Source organism: Oncorhynchus clarkii, chromosome 31 (genome assembly GCF_045791955.1).
Source record: "Oncorhynchus clarkii lewisi isolate Uvic-CL-2024 chromosome 31, UVic_Ocla_1.0, whole genome shotgun sequence".
Taxonomy (NCBI): domain Eukaryota; kingdom Metazoa; phylum Chordata; class Actinopteri; order Salmoniformes; family Salmonidae; genus Oncorhynchus; species Oncorhynchus clarkii.
Genome location: NC_092177.1, coordinates 13322980 through 13350482, shown reverse-complemented (window position 1 = coordinate 13350482; position 27503 = coordinate 13322980). Strand labels below are relative to the sequence as shown.

Sequence of the window (27503 nt, the reverse complement as noted above, 5' to 3'; positions counted from 1 at the left end):
CTGAAACTGGTAGCATTGCCCAATAAAACATGGTCATTTTAGTATTTTTTCTCTAATAAATATGCCCCTAGTTGAGTAATAATCAACATGTTGTTTGTATATCTAGCAAGAAAACCAGTAGACATATTCACTTCCTATTTCTATTCACTTCCTCAGCTCTGTTATCTCTATCTCCGTCCACAGCTGCTGACCTTTGGTGACCTTTGACAGCCTGATCATGATACCTACCCACCCTTTGACCTTCCTGACCCTGGGCATGGTCCTAACTCAGAGGTGAGAAGTTAGGGGTCATGGGTCAGGGTCATGGGTCAGGGAGAATCAAGAGATTATAAGGAAGGAATACACAGTGGTTCTCATATTGGTATTAATGTCACAGTTACTGACCTTACAGGTGGCTAGCTCATATTCCACACCTCTCTTCTTCTCTTCTCACCTCCACCTCTTCTCTCTCTCTCCTACAGTGGATGTATGCTCCCTGAGAGTCACCACTGGGAGGACTCGAATGGCTCCCAGCTGCATCCCACCATCCAGAAACTAATGAAGGGATATAACCGCTACATGAGGCCCAACTTCAATGGTGAGGAGAGTTAACACACTCTCTCTCTCTCTCTCTCTCTCTCTCTCTCTCTTTCTACTTTCTCTCTCTCTCTCTCTCTCACTCACTCACTCACTCACAAACTAATGAAGGGATATAACCACTACATTTGACCCTACTTCAATGGTGACGAGAGTTAACACACACACTCTCTCTCGCTCTCTCACACACACACACACACACACACACACACACACACACACACACACACACACACACACACACACACACACACACACACACACACACACACACACACACACACACACACACACACACACACACACAAACTAATGAAGTGCTATAACAGTATCTCTCTCCTCTCCCTCTCCAGAGGGCCCTGTTGAGATTGGGATGAGTCTGGATATCGCCAGCATTGATGCCATCTCAGAAATCAATATGGTAATGTTGAACCTGTGTGTGTGTGTGTGTGTTTGGGTCTGCTTGCATGAATGTCTGTTTTAATGTGTACATCACTCACCTGGTCCTCAGGACTACACAGCCACTATCTTCCTGCGTCAGCGTTGGAGGGACTCCCGACTGGTGTTCCCAGGGAATGAGAGTGTGAGTGTGGATGGACGACTAGTCTCCCTCCTCTGGATCCCAGACACCTTCATTCCAGACTCCAAACGCTCCTTCCTGCATGACGTCACCGTGGAGAACCGTCTCATACGGATCTTCAGCAACGGGACCGTTCTCTATGCTCTACGGTACGTACTAGTGTCTTGTATACTTGTGGCTCAGTCGCTAGAGCATGGCGCTTGCAATGCCAAGGGTTGTGGGTCGGAATCCACCCGTACTTAAAAAATGTATGCCTGACTGTGATTCGCCTTGGATAAAAGCGTCAGCTTACTGGCATGTATTATTATATTATTATAAACTGGGTGGTTCGAGCCCTGAATGCTGATTGGCTGACAGCCGTGGTATATCAGACCGTATACCACGGGTATGGCTAAACATTTATTTTTACTCCTCTAATTACGTTGGTAACCAGTTTATAATCGCAATAAAGCACTTTGGGGGTTTGTGGTATATGGCCAATATATCACGGCTAAGTACTGTGTCCTGAGAACAGCCCTTAGCTGTGGTATATTGGCCATATACCACACCCCCTCATGTGTTATTGCTTAATTATATTACTACTGACCAAACATGAACCATTTACAATGCTTTAGTCTACTATACACGTTACTGACCAATCGTTACCAACACTGTTACTATGATGAAATCATTATTTTATTACTACTGACCAGACATGCACCAGCTTACTACTGTTACTAAGATGAAATCGTTGTTATTATGTGTGTTATGTGTTAAATTGCCTTATAAACATTTGTCAATGTAGTCATAGAGCGTTATGAAACTATGATAAATCCCACTGGGATGTGTCATGAATACATCAAGCTAAATGAACCACTTGTGTCTTATAACTTACTAATCACGTTCCACTTCTTTACCATGTCAGTCAAACCTCTTGAAAAGACAGGAGAGTTCTTCATGAAAATGCTGTTTTTATTAGATTTTTTATAGATAAAGCAGTTTAAAAACCGCCAGATGATAAAAGGTGTAAAAGTTCAAATCTTCTAGTTTCAAGTGTTATTAGTGGTATGTACGGGATACACACTGTCCAACAAAATGCTAGACGATGCAACAACAACAATAAATAGTCAAATATAAGAATATGAACATAAAGTAAATGTCAGTACAATAGACTTATACATTTTACACATGTATTAGGGAAGGGGGGGGGGGCAAGTGTATAAAGTGAGCAGTATAATAGGAGTATAATGGTGTTGAAGTACAGATAGAGGGCCCTGGTGATGTTGAAGTACAGATAGAGGGCCCTGGTGATGTTGAAGTACAGATAGAGGGCCCTGGTGATGTTGAAGTACAGATAGAGGGCCCTGGTGGTGTTGAAGAACAGATAGAGGGCCCTAGTGGTCATCACCAATATCAGCAGCACTACGACCAGTCTGTAGTAAACAAAGTAAACAAGTCTGGGTCAGTTACCTGTCACGTTGAGGGAGAGGAGCTCAGTCTCAGAGGAGGTTAACTCAGGAACACAGCTGTATTTCCGTCGGTGGAAATCTACATTAAGGAAGAAGAAGGCAGCAGAGTGATTGACAGCTGGCTAGGTCTAGGTTCTGTTGGAGCCGGTGAATGTGAGGAAGAAAGAGCCTCCTGGGTACAGTGGCTGAGTGGAGCAGGTGGTGGTGAAGCTGTGGACTCTGAACACCTCTGGCCCCTGGAGACCCCTCCCGTTGAGACATTCAGGGAAATATTAGGCTGGAACAGAAGATCTGAGCAGGCTATGTTAAAAGAGAGATGTTGTATAACACTGTCATCATAATACTCCCTTTCACACCCCCTGAGTGCAGGCTCAGTGCCACAGTAGTTAACTACATCCCAGACCCTTTGTAACCAGAGGACTCTATTGAAACAGCAGAGCCACGGACGGTACAGCTGTCTATCAACAGGTTGTCCACAGCCCAGCTGTCTATCAACAGGTTGTCCACAGCCCAGCTGTCTATCAACAGGTTGTCCACGGCCCAGCTGTCTATCAACAGGTTGTCCACAGCCCAGCTGTCTATCAACAGGTTGTCCACAGCCCAGCTGTCTATCAACAGGTTGTCCACAGCCCAGCTGTCTATTAGCAGGTTGTCCACAGCCCAGCTGTCTATCAACAGGTTGTCCACAGACCAGCTGTCTATCAACAGGTTGTCCACAGACCAGCTGTCTATCAACAGGTTGTCCACAGACCAGCTGTCTATCAACAGGTTGTCCACAGACCAGCTGTCTATCAACAGGTTGTCCACAGACCAGCTGTCTATCAACAGGTTGTCCACAGCCCAGCTGTCTATCAACAGGTTGTCCACAGACCAGCTGTCTATCAACAGGTTGTCCACAGACCAGCTGTCTATCAACAGGTTGTCCACAGCCCAGCTGTCTTTCAACAGGTTGTCCACAGCCCAGCTGTCTATCAACAGGTTGTCCATAGCCCAGCTGTCTACACACCACCTTTGCATATATCACTCTCTATATCTCACTCCATTTCTCTCTCTCTCCACCCCCATCACAGAATAACAGCGACCATCGCCTGCAACATGGACCTGACCAAGTACCCAATGGACAGACAGGTGTGCACCCTGCAGCTGGAGAGCTGTGAGTAGCCCACAAACACACACGCACGCACACACACACACACGCACGCACACACACACACACGCACACACATGCACACGCGCACGCACGCACACATGCACACACACACACACACACACACACACACATAGACACAGTCTTGTACAGGTAACCTTGTGGGGACACACAATTCAGTCCCATTCAAAAATCCTATTTTCCCTATCCCTAACCTGTACTCTTACCCTAACCTTAACCTTAACCCTAACCTTCAACATAGTTCGAACACTAAATCTAACCTTAGTGTTAAATTTAACCCTACACTCCCTGAAAAATTGCTTTTGACCTCGTGGGGACTAACAAAATGTCACCAGTTAGTCAAATGTTTGTTTGTTTACTATTCTTGTGGAGACTTCTGGAGCTAGTATAGTTAAACACGTCCATGGAGGATAAGTGTGTGATTGTGTGTGTTTCCAGGGGGCTACAACCTACAGGATGTAATATTCTACTGGACTAGAGGGAATGACTCAGTGAAGGGTCTGGACACACTGCGCCTTGCCCAGTACAGTATTGAGAGTTACTACACATCTGTTTCTGAGGCTGTCTATGAGACAGGTACCTGTGTGTGTGTGTGTGTGTGTGTGTGTGTGTGTGTGTGTGTGTGTGTGTGTGCGCGCAAGTAAACATAACTTACCTTACAGTCTACTGGTCTACCTCACCAAATACGACACTATAGAGTCAGATAACCGCTTCTAACCTGTTCGCGTGTGTGTGTGTGTGTGCGTGTGTGTGTGTGTGTGTGTGTGTGTGTGTGTGTGTGGTGTGTGTGTGTGTGTGTGTGTGTGTGTGTGTGTGTGTGTGTGTGTGTGTGTATATGTATGTATGTATGTACTGTATGTATGTATGTATGTATGTATGTATGTATGTATGTACTGTATGTACTGTATGTATGTAGGGCTGTACCCGAAGCTGGTGCTCCACTTTGCTCTGCGCAGGAACGTGTTGTTCTTTATCCTGGAGACATACGCCCCTTCTACTCTGTTGGTGGTGCTCTCCTGGGTCTCCTTCTGGATCAGCCAATCATCTGTCCCTGCACGCACCTGCATCGGTCAGTCACACTGCGTGTGTGTATTAACCCTGTCACTTACATATTCATTAATTCATTTGAGTATAGAGTACAAGCAAGTTCCATTCCTCATCCATCCACCCAAACATCTAGGTGTATTACAACTGACGATGACTGTCATTCTAATGATTCTCCAGGTGTGACCACAGTGCTGATGATGGCTGTCATTATAATGATTCTCCAGGTGTGACCACAGTGCTGACGATGACTGTCATTATAATGATTCTCCAGGTGTGACCACAGTGCTGACGATGACTGTCATTATAATGATTCTACAGGTGTGACGATGACTGTCATTATAATGATTCTCCAGGTGTGACCACAGTGCTGACTATGACTGTCATTATAATGATTCTCCAGGTGTGACCACAGTGCTGACGATGACTGTCATTATAATGATTCTCCAGGTGTGACCACAGTACTGACGATGACTACTCTCATGATGGGTGCCCGTACCTCTCTCCCCAACGCCAACTGTTTCATCAAGGCCATAGACGTGTACCTGGGCATCTGTTTCACCTTCATCTTTGGGGCGCTGCTGGAGTACGCCTGCGCCCACTTCTGTACCGTGCAGCACCAAACCGTAGGAGACATACACAGGGTGGGTCAAATAGAGAAAAGTGTGTGTGTCAAATTAAATCAAATGCCATTTGTCACAAGCTTGGTAAACAACAGGTGCAGACTAACAGTGACGGGTCCATCCCCAACAATGCAGAGTGTGTATGTTTATATGTGTACTTGTCTACCATATTTCTGAGATGAGACCCCCCCCCCCCCCCCCCCCCCCCAAAATGTCTCTCTTCTCCTCAGGAGCTCCTTCAGGAGTTTGATGACTCCAACGGAAACGGTACCATGCCCGTGGTCAGCTCCAGCCAACCAAATCAGGTCCTGGAGCTAGGCTCCACCCAAAAGGATCTTGTTGACCAATCGGGGACGAGTGTCAGCGAGGCCGAGGCTACAGAGAAGAAGCCGGAGAAGGGGTGTGGCCTGACGTCGTTTAAGAACACGGCGCGGCGTGCGTTGTCTGTGTTTAACGTAGAGAACCCTCACAACATCGACCGCCATGCTCGCACCATGTTCCCCCTCACCTTCCTGGCGGTTAATGTCTTCTACTGGCTCTACTATCTCTTCATCTGATCTGAGTAGCACACATCTCTTCATCTGACCTGAGTAGCACACATCCCATCATCTGATCTGATCTGAGTAGCACACATCTCTTCATCTGATCTGAGTAGCACACATCCCATCATCTGATCTGATCTGAGTTGCACACATCTCTTCATCTGATCTGAGTAGCACACATCAAATCATCTGATATGATCTGACCAGTACACATCTCTGATCTGGGTAGCACACATCTCTTCATCTGATCTGAATAGCACACATCCCATCATCTGATCTGATCTGAGTAGTACACATCTCTTCATCTGATCTGAGTAGCACACATCTCTTCATCTGATCTGAGTAGCACACATCCCATCATCTGATCTGATCTGAGTAGCACACATCTCTTCATCTGATCTGAGTAGCACACATCCCATCATCTGATCTGATTTGAGTAGTACACATCTCTTCATCTGATCTGAGTAGCACACATCAAATCATCTGATATGATCTGAGCAGCACACATCTCTGATCTGATCTGGGTAGCACACATCTCTTCATATGATCTGAGCAGTACACACCTCTGATCTGATCTGAGTAGCACACATCTCTTCATCTGATCTGAGCAGTACACATCTCTGATCTGATCTGAGTAGCACACATCTCTTCATCTGATCTGAGCAGTACACATCTCTGATCTGATCTGAGTAGCACGCATCTCTTGATCTGATCTGAGTAGCACGCATCTCTTGATCTGATCCGATCTGAGTAGCACACATCTCTTCATCTGATCTGAATAGCACGCATCTCTTGATCTGATCTGAGTAGCACGCATCTCTTAATCTGATCCGATCTGAGTAGTACACATCTCTTAATCTGATCCGATCTGAGTAGCACGCATCTCTTAATCTGATCCGATCTGAGTAGTACACATCTCTGATCTGAATAGCATACATCTCTTCATCTGATCTGAATAGTTCACATCTCATCATCTGATCTGAATAGTTCACATCTCATCTGATCTGAATAGTTCACATCTCATCATCTGATCTGAATAGTTCACTTCTCATCATCTGATCTGAATAGTTCACATCTCTTCATCTGATCTGATCCGAATGGCCCCGTATTTCCTATGAGGTGCACTACTTTTGACCAAAGCCCAGTAGTGCACTATATATTGCGTCCAAAATGGCCCCCTATTTCCTATGAGGTGCACTACATTTGACCAAACCCCAGTACTGCGCTATATAGGGACTGTGTCCAAAATGGCCCCCTTTTTCCTATGTAGGGCACTACTTTGACCAACACCTATAGAGAAGGACCCCTGTCAAAAATGGTGCACTACACTCTTAGAAAAAAAGGTGCTAGCTAGAACTTTAAAGGGTTCTTAAGTTGTCTACATAGGAGGACCCATTGAAGAACCCTTATTGGTTTAAGGTAGAACCTTTTTGGTTCCTGGTAAAACCCCTTTGGGTTCCATGTATAGTTAATTCAGAAAGTATTCAGATCCCTTGACATATTACACATTTTGTTACATTACAGCCTTATTCTAAAATGGATGAAATAGTTAATTTTTCTTCTCATCAATCTACACACAATATCCCATAATGACAAAGCAAAAACAGATTTTTCGGAATATTAGCAAATGTATAAAAAATAAAAAACTGAAATATCAAATGTACATGAGAATTCAGACCCTTCACTCAGTACGTTGTTGAAACACCTTTGGCAAAGATTACAGCCTCGAGTCATCTTAGGTATGACGCTACAAGCTTGGCACACAAGTATTTGGGGAGTTTCTCCCATCCTTCTCTGCAGATCCTCTCAAGCTCTGTCAGGTTGGATGGGGAGCATCGCTGCACAGCTATTTTCAGGTCTCTCCAGAGATGTTCGATCAGGTTATAAAGTCCGGGCTCTGGCTGGGCCGCTCAAGGACATTCAGAGACTTGTCCTGAAACCACTCCTGCATTGTCTTGGCTCTGTGCTTAGGGTTGTTGTCCTGTTGGAAGGTGAACCTTCGAGACAGTCTGAGGTCCTGAGCGCTCTGGAGCAGGTTTTCATCAAGTATCTCTCTGGACTTTGCTCTGTTCATCTTTCCCTCGATCCTGACTAGTCTCCCAGTCCCTGCCGCTGAAAACCATCCCACAGCATGATGCTGCCACCACCATGCTTCACCATAGGGATGGTGCTAGGTTTCCTCCAGACATGACGCTTGGCATTCAAGCCAAATAGTTCAAACTTGGTTTCATAAGAACAGAGAATCTTGTTTCTCATGGTCTGAGAGTCTTTAGGTGCATTTTGGCAAACTCCAAGCAGGCTGTCATGTGCTTTTTACTGTGGAGTGGCTTCCGTCTGGCCACCTGATTGGTGGAGTGCTGCAGAGATCTTTGTCCTTCTGGAAGGTTCTCCCATCTCCACAGCAGAACTCTGGAGCTCTGTCAGAGTGACCATTGGGTTCTTGGTCACCTCCCATTTCTAGAAAAAGTCTTGGTGGATCCAAACTTCTTCCATTTAAGAATGATGGAGGCCACTGTGTTCTTAGGGACCTTCAATGCTGCCGAAAAGTGTTGGTACCCTTCCCCAGATCTTTGCCTCAACATAAGCATTATGTCTCAGAGCTCTATGGACAATTCCTTCTCATGGCTTGGTTTTTGCTCTGACAGGCACTGTCAACTGTGGGACCTTATATAGACAGGTGTGTGCCTTTCCAAGTCATGTCCAATCAATTGAATTTTCCACAGGTGGACTCCAATCAAGTTGTACAAACATCTCAAGGATGATCAATGGAAACAAGATGCACCTGAGCTCAATTTCTTATCTCATAGCAAAGGGTCTGAATACTTATTTGGGTTCTACCTGGAACCGAAATGGGGTTTTCTATGGAGACAGCCAAATAACTATTTTGGAACCCTTTTTTCTAAGTGTGTATATAGGGATGAGGTGCCACTGGACTGCCCCACACTGGACTGCCCCACACTGGACTGCCCTACACTGGACTGCCCTACACTGGACTGACCCACACTGGACTGCCCTACACTGGACTGACCCACACTGGAATGCCTCACACTGGACTGCCTCACACTGGACTGCCCCTCATTGGACTGCCTCACACTGGACTGCCTCACTCTGGACTGCCCTTCACTGGACTGCCCTCCACTGGACTGTCCTCCACTGGCCTGCCTCACATTGGACTGCCCTACACTGGACTGCCCTACACTGGACTGCCCTTCACTGGACTGCCTCACACTGGACTGCCTCACTCTGGACTACCCTTCACTGGACTACCCTTCACTGGACTACCCTCCACTGGCCTGCCTCACACTGGACTGCCCTCCACTGGACTGCCCTCCACTGGCCTGCCCTCCACTGGCCTGCCCTACACTGGACTGCCTCACTCTGGACTGCCCTTCACTGGACTGCCCTCCACTGGCCTGCCCTACACTGGATCAAACCTATCATTCAATGGCCTTCATAAACTTTGAATGCTTTTTTGTATCTGTACATTTTTTTATCATGGGTATATTATTTATGATTATTTATTTATTTGTGTACTTGTGCTTGTCTTGTGAATTTGCAACAATAAAATAGTGGACCACATATTTCAATGTGATTTGTCTATAGTGAGTAGGCCTATCCAGACATACTGACCACACTGCTCGGGTCGCGTGCATGAGCATTGCAAAATAAATGTACAAATACATGTTATTCAATCATTGCACCCACACTCTCCCATCTACTCATTAGTTTTTAGGAGCATATACCCACGTGCCACCTCCTCATTGGTTTTTAGGAGCATATACCCACGTGCCATCTCCTCCTTGGTTTTTAGGAGCATATATCCATGTGGGTGATTGAAATATGAACTGAGCTCCACACTCCAGTCCAGTTGGTAGTGGTAATGCACCTTAAAGTTAGTTACCAACCACCATATAAAGTCAAAAGAAGAAGAAACAGCTTTGAAGAAGGAGAGACTGTTAGAAACAAACTATATTTACCCTTTTATCTGTGGATTAAATGTCAGAGGAGAGGACCTTATGCATTTCAGGTAAAATAACAACAATAACAGCTAAATTGGCGTACATGTTCAACGCTTTTCGACCTGTCCCCAAATTAATACAGATGGTTTGGGGTTTGTTTTGATATTTCAACCTGCGTGTCCTGATGGCGTCTGGTGTGAGTGGACAAAATCAACATGCACCCGGTCTAGTCAGCATGTAAGCCTAACTTAGAGTAGGTGTAATACCTTTCTGAATCAAATGGTGGGAGTATTGTTCTTCAGAGACAAAGGCTTCATCTGACACTGATGTACACTACATGATTAAAAGTATGTGGACACCTGCTCATCGAACATCTCATTCCAAAATCATGGGCGTTAATATGGAGTTGGTCCCCCCTTTGCTGCTATTACAGCCTCCACTCCTCTGGGAAGGCTTTCCACTAGGTGTTGGAACATTGCTGCAGGGACTTTCTTCCATTCAGGAGGAAACCTGGCACCACCCCGACGGTGAAGCATGGTGGTGGCAGCACCATGATGTGGGGATGTTTTTCAGCGGCAGGGACTGGGAGACTATTCAGGATCGAGGCAAAGATGAATGGAGCAAAGTTCAGAGAGATCCTTGATGAAAACCTGCTCCAGAGCGCTCAGAACATCAGATTGTGTTGAAGGTTCACCTTCCAACAGGACATCGAAGCTTAGCACACAGCCAAGACAACGCAGGAGTGGTCGAACATCTCTGAAGAGACCTGAAAATCTGCAGAGAAGAATGCGGGAAACTCCCCAAATACAGGTGTGCCAAGCTTGTAGCGTCATACCAAGAAGACTTGTGGCTGTAATCGCTGCCAAAAGTGCTTCAACAAAGTACTGAGTAAAGGGTCTGAATATGTACTTAAATTCGAAAAATGTGTTTTTGCTTTGTCATCATAAGGCTGTAACCTAACAAAATGTGGAAAAAGTCCAGGAGTCTGAATACTTTCCAAAGGCACTGTAGGTACTGCGGTGTGAATTCCTGTAGATAAGTTTTGACACCTAGTGTACATCGTTCAGATAATATTTATTATTATCACAATTGTATTTGTCATCATACTGTTTATAAAGTACATCTCAATTTGAGGGTAAAATGAACATTGTGCAGTGTAAAAATCATCCTATAGACAAAACAGTAGGTATGGCTTCTGTCTGTACAGATAGAGGTGATGTTTCTGTCTGTACAGATAGAGGTGATGTTTCTGTCTGTACAGATAGAGGTAATGCTTCTGTCTGTACAGATAGAGGTGATGCTTCTGTCTGTACAAATAGAGGTGATGCTTCTGTCTGTACAGATAGAGGTGATGCTTCTGTCTGTACAGATAGAGGTGATGTTTCTGTCTGTACAGATAGAGGTAATGCTTCTGTCTGTACAGATAGAGGTGATGCTTCTGTCTGTACAAATAGAGGTGATGCTTCTGTCTGTACAGATAGAGGTGATGCTTCTGTCTGTACAGATAGAGGTGATGCTTCTGTCTGTACAGATATAGGTGATGCTTCTGTCTGTACAGATAGAGGTGATGCTTCTGTCTGTACAGATAGAGGTGATGCTTCTGTCTGTACAGATAGAGGTGATGCTTCTGTCTGTACAGATAGAGGTGATGCTTCTGTCTGTACAGATAGAGGTGATGCTTCTGTCTGTACAAATAGAGATGATGCTTCTGTCTGTACAGATAGAGGTAATGCTTCTGTCTGTACAGATAGAGGTGATGCTTCTGTCTGTACAGATAGAGGTGATGCTTCTGTCTGTACAGATAGAGGTGATAAGGCAAAGGGGGAAAACAATGTTAAAGGGATAGTTTCGGATTTTGGCAATTAAGCCAAATGGATACCAATTGTATGTCTCTGTGTGTAGTTTGAAGAAAGTTGAAGGGCGGTTCTGGAGCCATTTTTTGCAGCTGAAATGCACTGACTGGAAGTCCACAGAAGAAGTTCCAGTGACATGGAGCTAGGAAAAGTCTTCATTTACAAAATCTGGAAGTATCCCTTTAAAGCACATCACATACAGTAAATCACTGTGTTTTTCTTCCATCTCCATTGTCTTCCATTCCAGTTCTATGGAACATTCTCACCTTAAATCTCTCGTTGTCCCTTTGTCATTTATTAAGGTATAATTTAATATCCTTTCTGTACACTGGCTCAAATATTCAATTTCGTCCAAATCTCTACAACAATCTGAAAGACACATCCTCCCTCTGATATTCCTCCAATCATCTCCAATCTTTCCTTAACATCGTTATGCCTTAGGTGCATTTCTTTGACTCCCATTCCTGCAATGAAAATCAACAGTTTAATATTTTTGTGTGTTATACACACACATGCACATGCACACACACACGCTGTGTATTTTCTGTGAGTTCTCCTCACACGAACTGCTGGGACACCATTAGACCCTGGTGATGGAACTGGCTCACAGTGACAGACTGTGGAGCTGCGTCCCTCTAAGGTGCACAATTTGGGACACAGATAAACTGTGTGTGTGTGTGTGTGCGTGTGTCTTTCGTCCTTACCTTGGCTTTCTGCATGACTGTTCTTTTAGATGTTGAGTAGACAGGATGTTTCACACGGGCCGCAGAGACACAGCTGACTGGTATAGACTCAGAGTAGTAGGGCCTGCCAGACACCTGAGACACACACACACACATTCAAATCATTAGAATCAGTGATCACTCTTGAGTGACGCAGTGCTCTGAGGCACTGCATCTCAGTGCTAGAGGCATCACTAAAGGCACCCCGGTTCAAATCCAGGTTGTATCACAACCAGCTGTGATTGGAAGTCCATAGTGAGGTGCACAATTGGCCAGTGTAGTCTGGGTTTGACCTGTGTAAGCTGTCATTGTATATAATAATTTTGTCTTAACCGACATGTTTATGTAAAAAAAAAAAAATTTGCTGGTGGGTCTATGTGTGTGTCTGCAGATATATACTGTATGTGTGTGTTGTACCTTGCTGGAGGGTTTGCTCTCCCCAGGTGCCCCCAGAGCCCCTCCTGCTAGGCTCTTCTTCAGGTTGTCTTTAACCTGGGTGAGCCGGAGCTCCAGGTCCACCCTCTCACTCTCCTTCTCCCGGCACGTCTCCTCTAGCTGGGACACACGCTCACTCAAGGAGCCCTTCTGCTCCTCTGATCCAGGAACACAGAGGAAATTGATTAGGGAGCCCCTGTATAGTTCTGCCAGTAGGCAGTGCTAGTGCGTTGCTGGTGATCTTTTTTGTATTTTGTGGGTGCATTAAGTGCTGTAGCCTACTGAGATTGTATTAAAGAGTTTTGTGCATATCTGTTTTGTGTGTTGTTGTATTTATCAGGGATCACCAGTAGCTGTTGCCAAGGCAGCAGCTACTCTTCCTGGGTCTAAACATATTAAGGGGTGACAGGGTAGCCTAGTGGTTAGAGTGTTGGACTAGTAACCGAAAGGTTGTAAGATCGAATCCCTGAGATGACAAGGTACAAATCTGTCGTTCTGCCCCTGAACAGGCAGTTAACCCACTGTTCCTAGGCCGTCATTGAAAATAAGAATTTGTTCTTAACTGACTTGCCTCGTTAAAAAAAGGCACTTGCATTACATATAAAACAGTACATCATATAAAAATAAAACAGTACATCATATTACATATCAACAATACAAAATGTTTGATATCAACAATATTACGTGTGTGTGTGTCTTCACAGTCCCGGTGTTCCGTAATCTGACACTACTGCTTGCATCAGTTACCTGATGTGAAATAGACTTCCATGTGCACCTCCCGTAGTCTGTTCTGAACTTGGGGACTGTGTAGACATGTCTTGTGGGATATGCATGGATGTCTGAGCTGTGTGCTAGTAGTTTAAACAGACAGCTAGGTGCATTCAGCATGTCAACACCTCTTACAAAAACGAGTAGTGATGAAGTCAATCTTTCTCCCACTTTGAGCCATGAGAGATTTACATGCATATTATTAATGTTAGCTCTCCATGTACAGTTGGAAATTTACATACACTTAGGTTGGAGTCATTCAAAATCGTTTTTCAAACACTCCACAAATGTCTTGTTAACAAACTATAGTTTTGGCAAGTCGGTTAGGACATGTACTTTGTGCACGACAAGAAATGTTTCCAACAATTGTTTACAGACAGATTATTTCACTTATAATCCACTATATCCCAATTCCAGTGGGTCAGAAGTTTACATACACTAAGTTGACTGTGCCTTTAAACAGCTTGGAAAATTCCAGAAAATTATGTCATGGCTTTAGAAGCTTCTTATAGGCTAATTGACATCATTTGAGTCAATTGGAGGTGTACCTGTGGATGTATTTCAAAGCCTACCTTCAAACTCAGTGTCTCTTTACTTGACATCATGGGAAAACCAAAATAAATCAGCCAATACTAAGTCAAGTCTGGTTCATCCTTGGGAGCAATTTTCAAACCCCTGAAGGTACCACATTAATTTGTACAAACAATAGTACGCAAGTATAAACACCAAGTATAAACACCACGCAGCCGTCATACCGCTCAACAAGGAGACATGTTCTGTCTCCTAGAGATGAACATACTTTTGTGTGAAAAGTGCAAATCAATCCCAGAACAACAGCAAAGGACCTTGTGAAGATGCCGGAGGAAACAGGTATAAAAGTATCTATATTCACAGTAAAACGATTCCTATATCGACATAACTTGAAAGGCCGCTCAGCAAGGAAGAAACCACTGCTCCAAAACCGCCGTAAAAAAGCCAGACTAGGGATTGTAACTGCACATGGGGATAAAGATTGTACTTTTTGGAGAAATGTCCTCTGGTCTGATGAAACAAAAATAGAACTGTTTGGCCACCATCACAACAGTGAAGCACGGGGGTGGCAGCATCATGTTGTGGAGGTGCTTTGCTCCAGGAGGAACTGGTGCACTTCACAAAATAGATGGCATCATGAGGAAGGCAAATGATGTGCATATATTGAAGCAACATCTCAAGACATCAGTCAGGAAGATAGAGCTTGGTCGCAAATGGGTCTTCCAAATGGACAATGGACCCAAATGGACCCCAAGCATACATCCAAAGTTGTGGCAAAATGGCTTAAGGACAACAAAGTCAAGGTATTGGAGTGGGCATCACATAGCCCTGAGCTCAATTCTATAGAAAATTTGTGGGCAGAATTGAAAAAGCGTGTGCGAGCAAGGAGGCCTACAAAGCTGACTCAGTTACACCAGCTCTGTCAGGAGGAATGGGCCAAAATTCACCCAACTTATTGTGGAAAGCTTGTGGAAGGCTACCCAAAACATTTGACCCAAGTTAAACAATTTAAAGGCAATGCTACCAAATACTAATTGAGTGTATGTAAACATCTGACCCACTGAAATGTGATGAAATAAATAAAAGCTGAAATAAATCATTCTCTCCACTATTATTCTGACATTTCACATTCTTAAAATAAAGTGGTGATCCTAACTAACCTAAGGCAGGGAACTTTTACTATGACTAAATGTCAGTAATTGTGAAAAACTGAGTTGAAATGTATTTGGCTAAGATGTATGTAAACTTCCGACTTCAACTGTACATTTAAGGGCCAGCTGTGCTCTTATAGCCAATTAAAATGTTCAGAGGTCCCTCTGCGGCACCTGACCACACAACTGAACAGTAGTCCAGGTGTGACAAAGGCAGAGCAGTGCTTTATTATGGACAGACTTTTCACCATCTTAGCTATTGCACTATCAACATGTTTTGACCATGACAGTTTACAATCCAGGGTTACTCCGAGCAGTTTAGTAACCTCAATTTGCTTAAATTCCATATTATTCAATACAAGATTTAGCTGAGATTTAGGGTTTAGTGAATGATTTGTCCCAAATTCAAATTTGGGGCGGCAGGTAAATCAAATCAAATCAAATGTTATTGGTCACATACACATGGTAAGCAGATGTTAATGCGAGTGTAGCGAAATGCTTGTGCTTCTAGTTCCGACCATGCAGTAATATCTAACAAGTAATCTAACAATTTCACAACTACTACCTTATACACACAAGTGTAAAGGAATGAATAAGAATATGTACATATAAATATATGGATGAGCGATGGCCGAACGGCATAGACAAGATGCAGTAGATGGTATAGAGTGCAGTATATACATATGAGAAGAGTAATGTAGGGTATGCAAACATTATATAAAGTGGCATAGTTTAAAGTGACTAGTGATACATTTATTACATCCAATTTTTTATTATTAAAGTGGCTAGAGATTTGAGTCAGTATGTTGGTAGCAGCCACTCAATGTTAGTGATGGCTGTTAAACAGTCTGATGGCCTTGAGATAGAAGCTGTTTTTCAGTCTCTCGGTCCCAGCTTTGATGCACCTGTACTGACCTCGCTTTCTGGATGAGAGCGGGGTGAACAGGCAGTGGCTCAGGTGGTTGTTGTCCTTGATGATCTTTTTGGCCTTCCTGTGACATCGGGTAGTGTAGGTGTCTTCGAGGGCAGGTAGTTGGGCCCCGGTGATGCGTTGTGCAGACCTCACTACCCTCCACCCTACAGTTGTGGACGGAGCAGTTGCCGTACTAGGCGGTGATACAGCCCGACAGGATGCACTCGATTGTGCATCTGTAAAAGTTTTTTTTTTTTGGTGACAAGCCAAATTTCTTCAGCCTCCTGAGGTTGAAGAGGCGATGTTGCGCCTTCTTCACCACGCTGCCTGTGTGGGTGGACAATTTCAGTTTGTCCGTGATGTGTACGCCGAGGAACTTAAAACCTTCCAACTTCTCCACTACTGTCCCATCGATGTGGATAGGGGTGCTCCCTCTGCTGTTTCCGAGGGCCCTCACCTCCTCCCTGTAGGCCGTCTCGTCATTGTTGGTAATCAAGCCTACCACTGTAGTGTCGTCTGCAAACGTGATGATTGAGTTGGAGGCGTGCATGGCCATGTAGTCATGGGTGAACAGGGAGTACAGGAGAGGGCTGAGAACGCACCCTTGTGGGGCCCCAGTGTTGAGGATGGAGATGTCGTTTCCTACCCTCACCACTTGGGGGCGGCCCGTCAGAAAGTCCAGGACCCAGTTGCACAGGCCGGGGTCGAGACCCAGGGTCTCGAGCTTAATGATGAGTTTGGAAGGTACTATGGTGTCGCTCGCTTTGAGGACTATACAGTGCCACCGACACGGCCCGCTACCAAAATCTGCTGACTCTCCTTCACCACAGCCAACGTGAGTAAAACATTTAAACGTGTTAACCTTCGCAGGGCTGCCGGCTCAGACGGCATCCTTTGCCGCCTCCTCAGAGCATGCGCAGACCAACTGGCTGGTGTGTTTACAGATATATTCAATCAATCCCTATCCCAGTCTGCTGTTCCCACATGCTTCAAGAGGGCCACCATTGTTCCTGTTCCAAAGAAAGCTAAGGTAACTGAGCTAAACGACTATCGCCCCCGTAGCACTCAATTCCGTCATCATGAAGTGCTTTGAGAGACTAGTCAAGGATCATATCACCTCCACCCTACCTAACACCCTAGACCCACTCCAGCATTGGGCCAGTAACCAAAAGGTTGCTCGTTGGAATCCCCGAGCTGACAGGGTAAAAGTCTGTCATTCTTCCCCTGAACAAGGTAGTTAACCCACTGTTCCTAGGCCGTCAATGTTAATAAGAATTTGTTCTTAACCGATGCCTAGTTAAATAAAGGTTTAAAAAATACAATGCATTTTGTTTTTGAAATATTTAGGACTTTGTTAAGTGTTGCAGTGATTTTACTTGCTGTAGTAGCTGACGTGTATAGTGATGAGTCATCCGCATACATAGACACACTGGTTTTACTCAAAGCTACTGGCTTGTCATTAGTAAATTTGGAAAAAAGTAAGGGGCCTAGACAGCTGCCCTGGGGAATTCCTGATTCTAGCTGGATTATGTTGGAGAGGCTTCCATTAAAGAACACCCTCTGTGTTCTGTTAGACAGGTAATTCTTTATCCACAATATAGCAGGGGGTGTAAAGCCAGCAGACTATGATCAATAATGTCAAAAGCTGCACTGAAGACTAGCAAAACAGCTCCCAAAATATTTTTATCTTCAATTTCTCTCAGCCAATCATCAGTCATTTGTGTAAGTGCTGTGCTTGTTGAATGTCATTTCCTATTAGCGTCCCCACAGTAAAATAGCTTTGCATCTGCTCAAACACATTTTTTTACAAAAGGGTTGGTAACAAGCTATTTGAGACAATAAAGGGGGCTTTACTATTCTTGGGTAGCGGAAGGACTTTTGCTTCCCTCCTGGCCTGAGGGCACACACTTTCTAGTAGGCTTAGATTGAAGATATGGCAAATAAGAGTGGCAATATCGTCCACTATTATCCTCAGTAATTTTCCATCCAAGTTGTCAGACCCCAGTGGCTTGTTTTTTATTTATTTTTATTTCACCTTTATTTAACCAGGTAGACTAGTTGAGAACAAGTTCTCATTTGCAACTGCGACCTGGCCAAGATAAAGCGTAGCAATTCGACACATACAACAACACAGAGTTACACATGGAATAAACAAAACATACAGTCAATAATACAGTAGAACAAAAGAAAACAAAAAGTCTATATACAGTGAGTGCAAATTAGGTATGTTAAGGAAATAAATAGGCCATGGTGGCGAAATAATGTAATTGTTGATAGACAACAATCTTTTTTTTTTTACCTCTTCCACACTCACTTTATGGAACAAAAAATGGCAATGCTTGTCTTTCCTAGTTTGATTAGTTATACCTGGATGTGTAGTGTCAGCGTTTGTTTCTGGTATGTCATGTATAAATTTGCTAATCTTGCCAATGAAAAAATCATGAAAGTAATTGGCAATATCAGTGGGTTTTGGGATAAATGAGCCATCTGATTCAATGAATGACAGAGCTGAGTTTGTCTTGTTGCCCAAAATGTAATTTAAGGTGCTCCAAGGCTTTTTATTATCATTCTTTATATAATTTATCTTTGTTTCATAATATAGTTTCTTCTTATTTTTATTCAGTTTAGTCACATGATTTCTCAATTTGCAGTACATTTACCAATCGGTTGTGCAGCCAGACTTATTTGCCATTGCTTTTGCCTCATGCCACACCCCGATCTGTTTCATCTGTCCTTGTGCTTGTCTCCACCCCCCTCCAGGTGTTGCTTATTATCCCCGGTGTATTTATCCCCTTGTTTCCTGTCTCTCTGTGCCAGTTGGTCTTGTTTTGCCAAGTCAAACAACGTTTTTCCTAGCTCCTATTTTTCCCAGTCTATTTATGTTTATTCCTACCCCTCCTGATTTTGACCCTTGCCTGTCTTGACTACGAACCTGCCTGCTTGACCCCTCTGCCTGTTCTGACCACAAGCCTGCCTAGCCCCTTATCTGTCCTGACTCCGAACCGGCCTGCTTGACCCCTCTGCCTGTTCTGACCACAAGCCTGCCTATCCCCTTGTACTGTTTGGACTCGGACCTGATGACTGAATCCCTGCCTGTCCTGACCTCGACCTGCCTATCCCCTTGTACTGTTTGGACTCGGACCTGATGACTGAACCCCTGCTTGTTCTGACCACAAGCCTGCCTATCCCCTTGTACTGTTTGGACTCGGACCTGATGACTGAACTCCTGCCTGTCCTGACCTCGAGCCTGCCTATCCCCTTGTACTGTTTGGACTCGGACCTGATGACTGAACCCCTGCCTGTCCTGACCTCGACCTGCCTTTTGCCTACCCATTTTATGATAATAAATATCAGAGCTCAACCATCTGCCTCCTGTGTCTGCATTTGGGTCTCGCCTTGTGCCCTTATACCTCATCCCTCTCAACCATACAATTGTTCAATTCCTCATCAATCTAGAGGGATTTAACCGTTTTTAATGTCTGCATGCTTATTAGAAACTGAAATAAGCAACTGTATTAATGTGTCAAGAGCACCATCTGGTTGCTCCTCATTTCCCAGCACAGACCAGAAACTATTGAGTGGGCAGCTTGATGGAAGCCAGTCAATATTTAAATCCCCCAGAAAGTATACTTCTCTGTTGAGATCACGTACATTAACAAGTAGCTCACACATATTATCCAGATACTGACTCTTGGCACTTGGTGGTCTATAGCAGTTTCCCACAAGAATGGACCTGTAGCCATATTACTTCAACAGTATTTAAGATTAGATCCTCTCTAAGCTTTACGGGAATGTGGTTCTGAATATAAACAGCAACACCTCCACCATTGGCTTTTCTGTATTATAACCATGTATTGCTACCACTGTATCATCAAAAGTATTATCTAAGTGAGTTTCAGAGATAGTCAGAATATGAATATCATCTGTTAAAAGAAATGTATTGAATTCATTAACCTAGTTTCTTAGGCTACATATGTTAGCGTGGGCAATTTTTAGCACTTTTCTGAGATGCTTGATTGTTTTCATTGCTTAACTGGGAAGCTTAGCAGAAGTAGACATGCTCATGTTATTTATGTTTGAGCTGATAGTGCAGGGTGAGCTGCACACAGTGGACATAGTATAACTGGTCCATAGGTACATGATTACTGCATACAATAGCTGTAGGAACAACAGAGGCATTCAGCGCAGTTAGAGTTAGGTTACTTACATTGTGTCTGCCAATCCCCCTGGGATAATGTATATTTGCTGAAGAATTATGACAACTCAGCGACACAATGGTAGGGATTGTCTGAGCTGGGCTTGGGTCATTGATAAGTCATTGTCTCAACGCAGCCTTATAATGCTGTGAAATGATCCAGGAACCAAAATGATTTGGGTGGATCCCATCCTCCTTATAAAACGTGTTTTGTTTCCAAAGGGTTTGTGTGTGTATGTGTCTGTATGTTTGTGTATGTGTGTGTATGTGTGTGCTCTTTCCCTCTTACCTGTAGCAGTCTTAAATCTCTCCTTCACGTCTCTCCTCTCTTGTCTCAGTGTCAGCAGAGTGGTCCGTATCCCATCCCTCTCTCTCTCCAGGTGTTCTTTCTCTCTCAGGAATAGTTTAGCGTCCTCCTCTGCTCGTGTTTTTCCATAGAGGCCATACTGATTGGTGTCTGGGGGGGGGGTCATAGAGGGTGAAATGTGAAAGGTCAGAGGTCAGACCTGGAGAGGTTATGGGAAGAAGACATAACCTCATTCCTCTTTCCTCTCTCTCTCTCTCTCTCTCTCTCGCTCTCTCTCTCTCTCTCTCTCTCTCTCTCTCTGTCTCTCTCTCTCCCTCCCTCCCTCTTCGTGAGTAACTCTTCCTCTACCTCTCTCTTCGTGAGTAACTCTTCCTCTACCTCTCACACATAAAGAGTAGGAGAGAGACCACTGTGACTGACCCAAACTGAAGGAAAGCTTTGACTATTTACAGACTCAGTGAGCATAGCCTTGCTATTGAGAAAGGCCACTGTAGACAGACCTGGTTCTCAAGACAAGACAAGCTATGTGCTCACTGCCCACAAAATGAGGTGGAAACTTCCTAACACTTCCTAACCTCCTGCCCAATGTATGACCATATTAGAACACATATTTCCCTCAGATTACACAGATACACAAAGAATTCGAAAACAAACCCGATTTTGATCAACTTCCATAGCTACTGGGTGAAATTCCACAGTGTGCCATCACAACAGCAAGATTTGTGACCTGTTGCCACAAGAAAAGGGCAACCAGTGAAGAACAAACACCATTGTAAATACAACCCAGATTTATGTTGATTTATTTTCCCTTTTGTACTTTAACCATTTGCACATAATTTCAACACTATACATAATACGACATTTGTAATGTCTTTATTCTTTTGGAACTTCTGAGTGTAATGTTTACTGTTAATTTTTATTGTTTATTTCACTTCTGTATATTATCTACTTCACTTGCTTTGGCAATGTTAACAAATGTTTCCCATGCCAATAAAGCCCCTTGAATTGAATTGAGAGACAGACAGGCGGAGAGAGAGAGAGAGAGGCAGAGAGAGAGAGCGAGGCAGAGAGAGAAAGAGAGAGAGATAGAGGCAGAAAGAGAGAGAGCGAGCGAGACACAGAGAGGTCAGCAGCGAAGCTAATGAGGCTGTCTCAGAAGTCTCAGGTTCCATTCTCTCCTCTCATCTGTTCTCCAGATAGACAGACAGCAGGAGGCTTTGAAGTAAAAGACAGGGAAGGAAAGGAGGTTTCCCACTGGGCCTCATTTCAACATTGAATGACAATGTGAAGACATTCTGTGGAAAACTGATTGGATTTGCAAAAAGTCATCAACGTGAGGGAATTGAATCTATTTTTCTAGTAATATTAAATCCAATAACTTGGGTGACATTTTTTGTTGATTTCACATTGAATTCAAGTCAGATAACAACCATGTAAATACCAACTAGAAGTTGAAATTATGTCTGGGCCCAGTGGGATATGTGTGTGTGTGTGTGTGTGTGTGTGTGTGTGTGTGTGTGTGTGTGTGTGTGTGTGTGTGTGTGTGTGTGTGTGTGTGTGTGTGTGTGTGTGTGTGTGTGTGTGTGTGTGTGTCTTACTGGAGCCCGTGCGTTTCAGGGCCAGACCAGGTTTGGTCCTACCGGAGTCACTACTGGTGAAACTGGACCTCTGCTTCGGTCCCCCATCCTCGCCAGGCTGTAGAAAAGAGGGATGGGGGAGGAGAACAAGATGAAGAAGAGGAGAGGATGAAGGGAAGAGAAAGGAGGACCATGGTTAGAGGACATCACAACAAAGAAAACCAGTAAAAGGCCTAGGCTTTAGCTCAGTGGGATAGCACAGTCTGGTGGTGTGCAGGAGACAGGGGTTGAGCCCTGGTCTGTTATGTAAGACAAGGCTGTGCTGTGTGTGTGTAGTAGAGAGCACAGCAAGGTTCAGCATGGGGTCAACGGTCAAGACCCTTTACCTCAAGCTCTCTCTCAAACGCAGACACACACTTTCTCTACCTTTGTCTCTGTTTCTCGCTCTCTGCTCCTAACTCACCCCCATCTCTTTCCCCCATATTTATCAATTCAATTCAATGTACTGTCTTTATTGGCATGGGAAACATACATTGCCAAATCAAGTGAAGTAGATAATAAACAAAAGTGAAATAAACCATAAAAATGAACAGCATACATTACACTCACAGAAGATCCAAAATAATAAAGACATTTCAAATGTCATATTATGTATATATACAGTGTTGTAACAATGTACAAATAGTTAAAGTACAAAAGGGAAAATAAATAAACATAAATATGGGTTGTATTTACAATGGTGTTTGTTCTTCACTGGTTGCCCTTTTCTTGTGGCAACAGGTAACACATCTTGCTGTTGTGATGGCACACTGTGGTATTTCACCCAGTAGATATGGGAGTTTATTAAAATTGGATTTTGTTTTCAAATTTTTTGTAGATCTGTGTAATCTGAGGGAAATATGTCTCTCTAATATGGTCATACATTTGGCAGGAGGTTAGGAAGTGTAGCTCAGTTTCCACCTCATTTTGTGGGCAGTGTGCACATAGCCTGTCTCCTCTTGAGAGCCATGTCTGCCTACGGCGGCCTTTCTCAATAGCAAGGCTATGCTCACTGAGTCTGTACATAGTCAAAGCTTTTGTTAAGTTTGGGTCAGTCATAGTTGTTAGGTATTCTGCCACTGTGTACTCTCTGTTTAGGGCCAAATAGCATTCTAGCTTGCTCTGTTTTTTGGTAAATTATTTCCAACTTGTCAAGTATTTATCTTTTAACTGTGTCTAACTGTGTTGCTGTCCTGGGGCTCTGTGGGGTGTGTTTGTGTTTGTGAACAGAGCCCTAGGAGCAGCTTGCTTAGGGGACTCTTCTCCAGGTTCATCTCTCTGTAGGTGATTGCTTTGTTATGGAAGGTTTGGGAATCGTTTCCTTTTAGGTGGTTGTAGAATTGAACAGCTCTTTTCTGGATTTGGATAATTAGCGTGTATCGGCCTAATTCTGCTTTGCATCCATTATTTGATGTTTAACGTTGTATACAGGGGATATTTTTTTGCAGAATTCTGCATGCAGAGTCTCAATTTGGTGTTTGTCCCATTTTGTGAATTCTTGGTTAGTGAGTGGACCCCAGACCTCACAACCATAAAGGGCAATGGGTTCTATAACTGATTCAAGTATTTTTAGCCAGATCCTAATTGGTATGTTGCATTTATGTTCCTTTTGATGGCATAGAAGGCCCTTCTTGCCTTGTCTCTCAGATCGTTCACAGCTTTGTGGAAGTTAGCTGTGGAGCTGATGTTTAGGCAGAGGTATGTATCGTTTTTTGTGTGCTCTAGGGCAACGGTATCTAGATGGAATTTGTATTCGTGATCCTGGGAACTGGACCTTTTTTTGGAACACCATTATTTTGGTCTTACTGAGAATTACTGTCAGGGCCCAGGTCTGACAGAATCTGTACAGAAGATCTAGGTGCTGCTGTAAGCCCTCCTTGGTTGGCGACAGAAGCACCAGATCATCAGCAAACAGTAGACATTTGACGTCAGATTCTAGTAGGGTGAGGCCGGGTGCTGCAGACTGTTCTAGTGCCCTCGCCAATTCGTTGATATATGTTGAAGAGGGTGGGGCTTAAGCTGCATCCCTGTCTCACCCCCCGGCCCTTTGGAAAGAAATGTGTGTTTTTTAAAAACATTTTTAACCGCACGCTTGTTGTTTGTGTACACACATTTTATAATGTTGTATGTTTTTTCCCCAACACCACTTTCCAGCAATTTGTATAGCAGACCCTCATGCCAAATTGAGTTAAAAGCTTTTTTGAAATGTACTATAGCATGAGAAGACTTTGCCTTTGTTTATTTGTTTGTCAATTAGGGTGTGTAGGGGGAATACGTAGTCTGTCGTACGATAATTTGGTAAGAAGCTAATTTGACATTTGCTCAGTACATTGTTTTCACTGAGGAAATGTACGAGTCTGCTGTTAGTGATAATGCAGAGGATTTTAACAAGGTTGCTGTTGACACATATCCCACTGTAGTTATTGGGGTCAAATTTGTCTCCACTTTTGTGGATTGAGGTGATCAGTTCTTGGTTCCAAATATTGGGGAAGATGCCAGAACTAAGGATGATGTTAAAGAGTTTAAGTATAGCCAATTGGAATTTGCGGTCTGCATATTTGATCATTTCATTGAGGACACCATCAACACCACAGGCCTTTTTGGGTTGGAGGGTTTGTATTTTGTTCCGTAGTTCATTCAAGGCAATTGGAGAATCCAGTGGGTTCTGGTAGTCTTTAATAGTTGATTCTAAGATTTCTATTTTATCATATATTTCTTTCCATCTGATACGGGTGTCAGTGGGCAGACTGTGAAGGCTCTGAGAGACTCTGGGTTGAGGTCAGTGATAAAGTAGTCTACAGTACTACTGCCAAGAGATGAGCTATAGCTGTATCTACCATAGGAGTCTGGGTTGAGGTCAGTGATAAAGTAGTCTACAGTACTACTGCCAAGAGATGAGCTATAGCTGTATCTACCATAGGAGTCTGGGTTGAGGTCAGTGATAAAGTAGTCTACAGTACTACTGCCAAGAGATGAGCTATAGCTGTATCTACCATAGGAGTCTGGGTTGAGGTCAGTGATAAAGTAGTCTACAGTGCTACTGCCAAGAGATGAGCTATAGCTGTATCTACCATAGGAGTCCCCTCGAGGTCTACCATTGACTAAGTACATACCCAGGGTGCAACATGAGTTGTGACCCGTTTTGTTGGTTATGTTGTTGTAGTTGTGCTTGGGGGGCATATGGGGGAAAGAAAGCTGTCACCTCAGGTAGGTGTTTGTCCCCCTGTGTGCTGAGGGTGTCAGGTTCTTGTCCGGTTCTGGTATTTAGGTCACCACAGACTAGTACATGACCCTGGGCCTGGAAATGATTGATTTCTCCCTCCGGGATGGAGAAGCTGTCTTCATTAAAGTATGGGGATTCTAGTGTGGGGGGGGGGGGGGGGGGGTATAGGTAGCACACAGGAGGACATCTGTCTCTGTTAAGATCATTTCCTTTTGAATGTCTATCCAAATGTAAAATGTTCCTGTTTTGATGAATTTAATAGAGTGAGTTAGGTCTGCTCTATACCAAATTAACATACCCCCTGAGTCCCTTCCCTGTTTCACACCTGGTAGTTTGGTGGATGGGACTACCAGCTCTCTGTAACCTAGAGGGCAACCAGTGGGTCCATCTCCTCTATACCAGGTTTCTTGTAGGATGACAATGTCTGTATCTCTCTCTCTCTTTCTTTTTCTCTCCCTCTCTCCTCTATCTCTCGCTCTCTTTCTCTCTCTCGCTACAAAGGTCACCGATTGAAAAGCATGTAACAGAGTGTGATGTGTTTGGGTGAATGATCAGAGGTTTCATATTCGGACCAGACAGTGACTGGCCCAACAGCTGCACCACCCCACCAAGACCAATCAGCCTGTTACCAACCCTACTGTCTGAGAATAATCCTTGTACAGTCCATCCATGTGTGTTCCCACCTGCTCTCCCTCATAGGGAACCTCGTCGTACGTCCTGGAGTCAGTAGAAGTGCTACTAGAAGATGTGGCCCACCTGAGAGAGGGAGAGGGAGAGAGAGAAAAGTGTGAGATTGCAAAATGTGATTGTGAGAGTCTCGAACATTTGACAAACACGTCATCTCTCCATTCCTCTCTCTCTCTCTCTCTCTCTCTCTCTGACTCACAGGAAAGAGTGTCTCGCAGCATCTCTGATGTTAGCGATGGTTTCCACGTCTACATAGTCGTAGTGTAGTGACTCTGGATCTGAGGCTGTACCTGTCTCTACCAGCAGAACACCCAGCCATCGCCCCAAATCATCAGAACTACACGCCTACAGGAGGTGGAGGGAGATTGAGACAGAGACAGACAGAGACAGAGACAGAGACAGAGAGAGACAGAGACAGAGACAGAGACAGAGAGAGAGAGAAAATTATCAGATTAGACAGACTCATTATACAAACAATCTGACATTACCAGCACATGCAGAAGACATTTTCCAGTATTTCAGTATTCCAATCTGCTAAACTTCTTTAAGTACTGTGTTGTAATGTATGGTGTCATGAATTGTATCCCATACTGCATGTACAGTATTATACCTCCAATGCAGCCACCTCTGTGCCCCCCTTCAGTATCCTGAGGGCGAAGGGGTGTTTGGGTCCCAGTCCTGGAAACACCTCACACCCATGGAGGGGTAGAGGGGCCAGGGAGGGCCGGGGGTCTCCTCTGTCAGGGTGGAAGTGGAGAGAACCCCCATACACACAACACCACTGGTCCCTCCATACCTGGCTCACCAACACAGACAGGTATCCTAGGCAGGAGAGGAGAGGAGTGGGGGAGGGGAGGGGAGGGGAGGGGAGGAGAGTAGGACTGTAAAGGTATGGTTGGAATATCATTGCTGTTATCAATAGGTTATTGTAAAATTAAATTATTTAGCTTAATTGTTTTTGTGAGTAAGTATGTGGAAATGTTTCAAGGTGAGAGAGACACAGATGGAATGAAATAGAGAGAAAATATAGAATAGTTCAGGGAAGGAGTGAGAGGTGAGACGGAGGAGGAGGGGGGGGGTGTCCCACCTCGTCGAGGGTCTGTATCTGGGGAGGGGGGGCGTGCGTCGCCAGGTAGGAGGTGCTTCCTCTTGGAGAAACTGA

The 27503-nt window shown here is 44.2% G+C and overlaps 2 protein-coding genes across 4 annotated transcripts in view; one reads left to right on the top strand and one right to left on the bottom strand.

The window, feature by feature from the left end:
* Window positions 1–217: 217 nt before the first annotated feature.
* Window positions 218–6132, top strand: LOC139390965 (gamma-aminobutyric acid type A receptor subunit pi). Its single transcript, XM_071138396.1, has 9 exons — window positions 218–273; window positions 462–577; window positions 930–997; window positions 1088–1305; window positions 3675–3757; window positions 4211–4348; window positions 4689–4841; window positions 5267–5460; window positions 5670–6132. Exons 1-9 carry the CDS (start codon window positions 218–220, stop codon window positions 5994–5996), a joined length of 1353 nt encoding a protein of 450 aa, XP_070994497.1. The 3' UTR covers window positions 5997–6132.
* A 4866-nt stretch (window positions 6133–10998) lies between these two features.
* Window positions 10999–27503, bottom strand: part of LOC139391089 (actin filament-associated protein 1-like 1) — a 72616-nt gene continuing 56111 nt past the window's right edge. For 2 of the 3 annotated variants that reach the window (XM_071138603.1, XM_071138602.1), the window contains exons 10-18: window positions 27429–27503; window positions 26952–27163; window positions 26541–26686; window positions 26338–26410; window positions 22414–22510; window positions 20798–20965; window positions 12933–13108; window positions 12498–12611; window positions 12091–12257 (exon numbers count right to left, since the gene is read on the bottom strand). The exon at window positions 27429–27503 is cut by the window's right edge and continues 51 nt beyond it. In XM_071138603.1, coding sequence (XP_070994704.1) covers window positions 12231–12257; window positions 12498–12611; window positions 12933–13108; window positions 20798–20965; window positions 22414–22510; window positions 26338–26410; window positions 26541–26686; window positions 26952–27163; window positions 27429–27503 — 1088 coding nt within the window. In that variant the 3' untranslated portion in view covers window positions 12091–12230. Of the gene's footprint in view, window positions 12258–12497; window positions 12612–12932; window positions 13109–20797; window positions 20966–22413; window positions 22511–26337; window positions 26411–26540; window positions 26687–26951; window positions 27164–27428 lie in introns of all 3 variants that reach the window. The other variant, XM_071138604.1, reaches the window with a different exon arrangement.